At 40.9% G+C, this 7,876-nt stretch overlaps 1 protein-coding gene across 1 annotated transcript; it reads right to left on the reverse strand.

Annotated features, from left to right (window-relative positions):
- Window positions 1–5,074: 5,074 nt before the first annotated feature.
- Window positions 5,075–7,521, reverse strand: CXCL10 (C-X-C motif chemokine ligand 10). The gene is made up of 4 exons (XM_012447052.2): window positions 7,395–7,521; window positions 6,681–6,804; window positions 6,355–6,444; window positions 5,075–5,915 (listed from the first exon to the last, which is right to left on the reverse strand). Exons 1-4 carry the CDS (start codon window positions 7,453–7,455, stop codon window positions 5,897–5,899), a joined length of 294 nt encoding a protein of 97 aa, XP_012302475.1. The 5' UTR covers window positions 7,456–7,521; the 3' UTR covers window positions 5,075–5,896.
- Between the last annotated feature and the right edge of the window lie 355 nt (window positions 7,522–7,876).

A 7,876-nucleotide genomic window follows, 5' to 3' on the forward strand; every position in this document is an offset into this window, starting at 1 on the left:
GATCTAATGGTTTTAAAAAAGGACGTTTCCCTGCACAAACTCCTTTCTCTTGTCTGCCACCATGTGAGATGTGCCTTTCACCTTCCACCATGATTGTGAGGCCACTCTAGCCACATGGGACTGTAAGTCCAATAGACTTCTATCTTTTGTAAATTGCCCAGTCTTGGGTATGCCTTTTTCAGCAGTGTGAAAACAAACTAATACAGCTTCTGAATTCTTTTGTGTGTTATCTTGAATTTATTTGAATTGCTTCAAAACAGCTACTTTGGATTCCTTGTGAATGGTCACGTATTTCTGTTTCTCCCGGATAGGTCCCTGGTACCTTATTTAGTTCCTTTGGTGAGGTCATGTTTTCCTGGATGGTCCTGATGCTTGCGGATGTTTGTTGGTGTCTGGGCACTGAAGAGTTAGGTATTTATTATAGTCTTCACAGTCTGAGCTTTTTTGTACCTGTCTTTTCTGGGAAGACTTTCCAGATATTTGAAGATTCTTGAGTGTTGCTATCTAATCCATATTTACATTAGGAATACCCCAAGCCCAGTAATACTGTAATTCTTGCAGACTCAAAGAGGTACAACCTTGGTGGTCTTAGATAAGATTTGGAGGAATTCTCTGGATTACCAGACAGACTCTTGTTCTCTTCCCTTAGTTTCTCCTAAACAAATGAAGTCTCTCTCTCTCTCTGTGCTGAGCTGCTTGGGGCTGGGGGGTGGGGTGACACAAGCACCCCTGTGGCTACCACCACTGGCATTGTGCTGCGTCAGACCTGAAACCACCACAGCACTGGGTCTCACCCAAGGCATGTCACTGTAACCACTACCTGGCTGCCATCTATGTTTGCTCAAGGTTCTATGGTTCTACCATCAGCATGTGGAAAAGTCACAGACTTATATCCTCCCCTGCAAGCAGCAAGTTCTCCCAGGCACCAGATGGACCCAGAGATGCTGTCTGGGAGCCAGGGACTAGAGTCAAAAACCTTAGAATTCTACCTGGTGCTCTATTCTGTTGTGGCTAAGCTGGCACTCAAACTATGAGACAAAGTCTTTCCCACTCCTCCCCACCCACTTTCCAGAGGCAGAGGAGCCTTTTACTCATGTTCGTCACCACAAGCCCCTGGAACGTACTGCTGGGCTACCATCAGTGTTCACCTAAGACCCAGGAGCTCTTCAGTCTGCTTATGGTGAATGCTGCCAGGCCTTGGACTCACCCTTCAGGGCAGTAGGCTCCCCTCTGACCCAGGGCAGCTCCAGATATGCCATCTAAGAGTCAAGGCTAGAACTAGGGACCCAAGAACCCACTTGGTGCTCTACTCCACTGTGGCTGAGCTAGTACCTGTGGTGTGAGAAAAAGTCCTCTTTACTTTTCCTTCTGCTTTTCTCAAACAGAAGGAATCTCTCACCATAGCCATCACAGCTGGGAATGTGCTAGGTCTCACCTAAAGCCAGCATGTCTGAGTCTCACTCAAGGCCTACTGTGTACTATCTGGGTATTGCTGCTGGTTATTCAGGGCCCAAGGGCTCTTCAGTCAGCAGGTGATGAATCCTGCCAGCACTGGGTCCTTCCCTTCAAGGCAGCAGGTTCCCTTCTGGCCCAGGGCATGTCTAGAAATGTCATCCAGGATCTAGGGCCTGGAATAGGGGCCTCATGACTCTGCCCAGAGTGCCCTATCCTACTGTGGCTGAACTGGCATCCAAGTTGTAAGACAAAGTCCTCTTTACTCTTCCCTCTCCTCATGCAGAAGGAAGGAGTCACTTTTATTGGTGTGAGCTCTGTTGCCTGAGATTGGGAAGGGTGGCACAAGCATTCTCTTTGCTGCCCTGGCTGGTGTCTCACTAGGTCATGTTCCCCCTACTAGGTCCTGTGTCCACCAAGTCCACTGGCTTTCCAGCATAGCACTAGGACTGCCTAGGAGTTACAGTGTTGTGGCCTAGACTGCCTTTCAAATTTGTTTAGGACCCCAGAGCACTTTAGCCAGCGGAGGTAAGACTTCCCAAAACTCAAGTTCTAACCACTAGGATAGGTGATTCCCCTCTGGCTAGGGCTGGTCTAAATGCTCCCTCCATGGGCAGCAACTGAATTCAGCCTAATTTTACTTTCCAGTGTGACATAGCAGCACTGGGTTCCCCCAAGCACACAGATTATCTTTCTGTGCCACATGACCACTGCCAGGGGAAGGGAGAAGGGTGGCATTGGCAATTCAAGACCATCTTTCCTACCTGATTTTAACTTAATATTGCTGGAAGAGGTACTGATTAGTTCAGCCACTGTGAGAAGCAGCTTGGAGATTTCTCGAAGAACTTCAAATAGAGCTATATTCAACCCAGCAATCCCATAACTGGGTATATACCCAAAGAAATGAAAACCATTTTACCATTAAGACACCTACACATGTATGTTCATCACAGCACTATTCGCAATAGCAAAGACATGGAACCAACCTAGATGCCCATCAGTGGTAGACTTGATAAAGAAAATGTGGTGCGTATATACCATGTAATACTAAAAAAGAACAAAATCATGTCCTTTGCAGCAACACAGATGGACCTGGAGGCCATTATCCTAAACGAATTAACACAGGAACAGAAAAACAAATACTGCATGTTCTCTCTTAGAAGCTAAATATTGAGTAACCATGGACACAAAGAAGGGAACAATAGATACTGGGGCCTACTTGACAGTGTGGGTGGGAGGAAGATGAAGATGCAAAAAATACCTATTTGGTATCATGCTCATTACCTGGGTGATGAAATAATCTGTACACCATACCCCCCACAACACACAATTTACCCATGTAACCCGCATGTTGTACTCCCTGAACCTAAAATAAAAGAAAAATTCAAGAAGTAGTAAATACACAGTAATATGCCATGAAAAGTCTCCCTGTGCTATGAATGGAATGCCAAGTTAACTGTATTTTACATTGCCACATAAAAGTGAATCTAAACAAAGCAAATTAAGAACATATGCCAGAGCCAAGCATCGTGGCTCATGCCTATAATCCCAGCATTTTGGGAGGCTGAGGTGGGTGGATCACCTGAGCTCAGAAGTTTGAGACCAGCCTGGGCACATGGTGAAGCCTCATGTTTGTATTATCTACCAAAAATACCAAAAAAAAAAAAAAAAAAAAAAAAGGTTTAGTTGGCTTGGTGGTACACACCTGTGGTCCTAGCTACTTGGGAGACTGAGGTGGGAGGATTCCTTAAGCCTAGGAGGTGGAGGTTGCAGTGAGCTGAGATCACACCATCTGCACTCTAGCCTGGGTGACAGAGTGAGACCTCATCTCAAGGGGGAAAAAAAAAAAGAACATATGCCAGAAAGGAAGTAATCCAATGAAGTCATGGGAATGTGAACATAATAAAGTTCTTTGGGAAAAAATGACCCCACCAAAAGATGAAAAATATCAAAAAGATTAGAACTAAGTGTGATTTTGCAATACTCAGGAAAGGAGTAAAAAAGAAAAATAGAATAATTATAGAAAATAAAAGCACTACTATTCTGTTGCTATTCTGGTGATGGCTTGTATTGGCTAGGGAGAGCCAATGGTTAGATTTTGTGAATTATGTGAGTTACTTTTTAAATACAGTCATTATTAAAAATTAAACTGTGTACTTGCAGTTGAATGAACTATGTTAAAATTATACTAAAATATTTTATTGCTTCTTTCTGGGAAGAAGATCAGTGTACTGTACATTGAAGCTCATTAAATAAAATAAGATTCAATCTGATAAAGAAAAAAGCAATGCTGCTATCACATTCTGATACCTGTCCTACACAAGATTATCTGTGGCATGTACATAGTAGTAGAATTGCTGGAACATAGGGTATGCCACTGTTTAGCTTTATAAGACAACACCAAACTGTTTTCCAGAGTAGTAGTCACAGCCATTTTTTCTTTCATCAGCAGTAGAAGAGCATTCCTTGTTACCTTGCATCCTTGGTAATGGTTGATGTTATCTTAATATAAAAGATTTGCAAGTTTAGGGATGTGAAATGTTATTTCATAATGATTTGAATATACATTTCCTTGATTACAAATGAAGTTGAACATCTTTGTATGTTAGGGGCTTATGCTTCTTCTGTGAAATTCTTACTCACTTCTGTTTCCTTTTTTCTTTTAGAGATGGGGTCTCACTCTGCTGCCCAAGCCAGAGTGCAGTGGTGCAGTCATAGCTCACTGTAACCTCAGACCCCTGGGCTCAAGTGACCTCCTGCCTCAGCCTCCTGAGTGGCTAAAAAAAGAAAAAAAAATTGGTAGAGACAGGGTCTCACTGTGTTGCTAGGCTGGTCTCAAACTCATGAGTTCAAGCAATCCTCCTGTCTTGGCCTCCCAAAGTGCTGGGATTACAGGCATGACACACTGCAACCAGACTTGCCTTTTCCTTTTTGGTCTATGGGAGTTCTTTATATATTCCAGATGCTAATAATTTGCCAACTAAATGTATTGTGAAGATCTTCTTAGTAAGTAATTGGATGTAGGAGGGGAGGGAGAAGTAGTATAGAATTACTCCCAGGTTTCTGGTTTGGGGGAACTGATTGGATGATGGTGTAGTTAAACCAGGACATCGAATAGAGGAGGACAAACAGATATGAGGGAGAGGAGAATTAGTTTATTTTGGAGTTTAAAGTTCCTATGAGATATTTAAGTGGAGATGGCTTAGAGAAATTTGGCTATAGGGCTGGATGTGGTGGCTTGGACATGTAATCTCAGCTTCTCTGGAGGCTGAGGTCAGAAGATTACTTGAGCCCAGGAGTTTGAGGCTGCAGTGAGCTATGATTGCACCACTGCACTCCTGCTTGGGTGACAGAGGAAGACTCTGTGTCTAAAAAATAAAAAATTTAAAAAAAATTTGGCTAGAGGTGTTTAGAGATTAGGAGAAGCTCTACTATGCTACACTAGTTCTGTAGGATCTTATATGATGGGCTTTCAGGAGATTACAGTTGCAAGGAGATAGAGTGGTAATTCTCTAACTCATTTGTGTTCTACCCAGCCCACGTTCTCCAGACCATGGATTCTCCAATCTAAACTTCTTACAAAATAAATATCCCAACCAAATGATCCACAAGACACTTCATCTCAGTTATAATTACTTTATTAACCTTTCGGTCTTTCAACATTTAGATAATCTTTCTCAATATTTCCATGGGAGTACATCATGTTTATTTTGAAAACCAGCACATTTATCTTACATAACATGCAGAGCATATATCTATCTGTATTTTTAAAAAATTTTGTTCCTTGTTGATACATAATACTTAATTACACAAGTTATTCCATGTACACTGAAGACAATATAGGAAATATATACATCTAAGACTTCTACTTTGTAGAGTCTTTCATTACATAAGAATATTTACACATACATTTTCAGACATTTCTATCTTCCTGTATTTGGAATTGTATGTAGGCAGCCACTGAACGAATATGGGCCCCTTGGGAGGATGGCAGAAGTCCATGAAGTAAAGAGCATTCTTTAAAAAGCAGATTGTATTATCACTTTGATTGCATACCTTTTCGTTATTTGAGATTCTGAGACTTCTGATAAACCTCAAAGCAGAAAGATTCCTTAGTACCCTTGGAAGATAGTAAAGGTAAGGGAAATACCAGAAGCAGGGTTAGGACTTGGCACATCCGCTAAGAGCATAGCACCTCAGTATAGCTTACATTATAGTGCCAGGGTAGAGTTATTACTGAGCAGCTTAGGATGATGAACCATCGGCTTTCCTACAGGGGCAGTAGCAGCTGATTTGGTGACCATGATCAGTCACCTTTTAGTAGAACTGCAAACTAAGAATAATTAGGGCTTGACATATACTCCATGTAGGGAAGTGATGGGAGAGGCAACCTCTGTGTGGTCCATCCTTGGCAGCACTGCATTGATTTTGCTTCCCTCTGGTTTCAAAGAGATCTTTTAGACCTGTAAGAAGAGAAAGAGGATATAAAAGTGTGATATTCAGACTCTGACTTCAGAGTGGGTTTTTCTTGGAACATACTGAGTTCTTAGATAACCCAAAGATCCTCAGGTAAAGGATGTGATGAGCTTTCCTGCTGCTACACATTGATTATGGATTACAGGGGCTGCTTTTTTTCAAGCCATGAAAGACTTGGGGGAAAATGTAGCAGTTTTGCTTAGTTATAGCTGTACTTCAAGGTTAACAGGTAATCAGGGTAACTTTAGATACTTAATACAAGATGGTACCTCAGCATATAAATGAATGGAGGTAGGAGAGGGAGGGCATGGTGGTAACATACTTTTCAACCAGTGATTGCACAGCAAACTGCAATGCAAGTATTTCCAACTCCCAAGATTGCCATTTCCTAAAGAGCAAATCTTCTGCAAGCAACAGCAAAGCTACCTTAGCTTGCTAACTGCTGTCAGTAAATTCTTGATGGCCTTAGATTCCAGATTCAGGCATCTCTTCTCACCGTTGTTTTTCATTGTAGCACTGCAGAAATACATAGGGATGAAAATATTTAAAACAATGTTGGGTCAATAAAATAGATGGCATACACTGTTCTGAAGTCAGACATTTAAGTTTCACTCTTGCATGTTTTTGTTTGCTGTACATTAGTTTTAGAATCATCACAAACCCTTTACTGATCTTTTGTTATTATCAATACATATTTAATACAGTATATAATTACAACCAGGGAGGTGATAATCAAATGGGATTTCACTCACATGATCTCAACACGTGAACAAGATTGACTTGCAGGAATAATCTCAAGTGTTTCTATTAACCTTGGATTAACATGTTTACTAATGCTGATGCAGTTACAGCGTACAGTTCTAGAGTGAGGTATTCCTGCAGGAAAAGAGAAAGGAACAGCAGGGAAGGTTAGCACAGTGTTCATTTAGGCATTTAATGTAGACTGGTGGTATTTAGCAGAACGTATATCCCCGTATCATCAAATAGTCACTTAATCTGAGAAAGAATGGATCACATCATAACACAACTGTAAATGATTAAATAGTTGATTATCTAGAAGAAAAGAGTTGCAGCTTGTTGATTATAAAGTCAAACCCTTCAGAGTGGGTTCTTCTTGGAACATACTGAGTTCATAGATAACCAGTTCATAATGAACCAGTTCATGTAGTTCATTAAGCTTAGGTAAGGAAATATCTATATCTCATCCTCTCTGCATTTCCTCACATTTTCTCTCTCCTCCCTCTTCCCCATCTCTTCTGTCCTCCTTCCCTTTTTTCTTCTCTTTCTCTTACTCTTTTTGTTCTCTTCAATTCATAAAAGTTCTATGATCTGAGGGAATCTCTATTTCCCTCTTATTTATAAGCATGCAGTGAAATGTTGACAGATACATTATTTCTATATTTTTAAAATTTATACCCACTCCTATTTCTCATTTTGCAAATTAAGTATCCTTGGATGTTCCTTACCTTGAATGCCACTTAAAGTCAGACAGATAAGGCAGAAAAACAGAATGGCAGTTTGATTCATGGTGCTGAGACTGGAGATTCCTCTGCTGTAGGCTCAGAATATGTCTAAGCAGTTGAGGAATGTCTCAGAAAACGTGAGGCTACTGTGCAGTATTTATCTGCAAAGGCATTTTCCCTCCCTAACTCTGATTGGATAACATTACAGTTGACTCAGCAAAACTGGCTGGCTGTTCCTGGGGAAGTCCCAAGTTGGAAAATCGAAGGTATTATTTTTGTTTATTGTGGCTTCCAAGATAAGGAATTTCCCTCTGCCTCTCTTTTTTCAGTAACAGTGAATTAGGTTTCACTTTCCAGAACATGAACTGTTTCTTGAAAAACAGAACTTTATTGCATATAGAAAAAAAACAAAGGTTGCCATTCAAACTATAATGCTTTTTCTCAACACTTACCTTAAACTTTTATAGTTACTTTCAGAGGCTATT

The sequence above is a fragment of the Aotus nancymaae genome, unplaced genomic scaffold (genome assembly GCF_030222135.1).
Source record: "Aotus nancymaae isolate 86718 unplaced genomic scaffold, 86718_ANA_hifiasm-v0.15.2.pri h1tg000006l, whole genome shotgun sequence".
Classification (NCBI taxonomy): Eukaryota; Metazoa; Chordata; class Mammalia; order Primates; family Aotidae; genus Aotus; species Aotus nancymaae.

Excerpts from the sequence above, each read along its gene's own strand:
- CXCL10 (XM_012447052.2), bottom strand. The coding sequence starts at position 7,455 with ATGAATCAAACTGCCATTCTGTTTTTCTGCCTTATCTGTCTGACTTTA. Across the intron at positions 6,805-7,394 it reads GACTTTAAGTGGCATTCAAG|GAATACCTCACTCTAGAACT; the intron begins GTAAGGAACATC and ends CTTTTCCTGCAG. Across the intron at positions 6,445-6,680 it reads TGTTCACGTGTTGAGATCAT|TGCTACAATGAAAAACAACG; the intron begins GTGAGTGAAATC and ends GTATTTCTGCAG.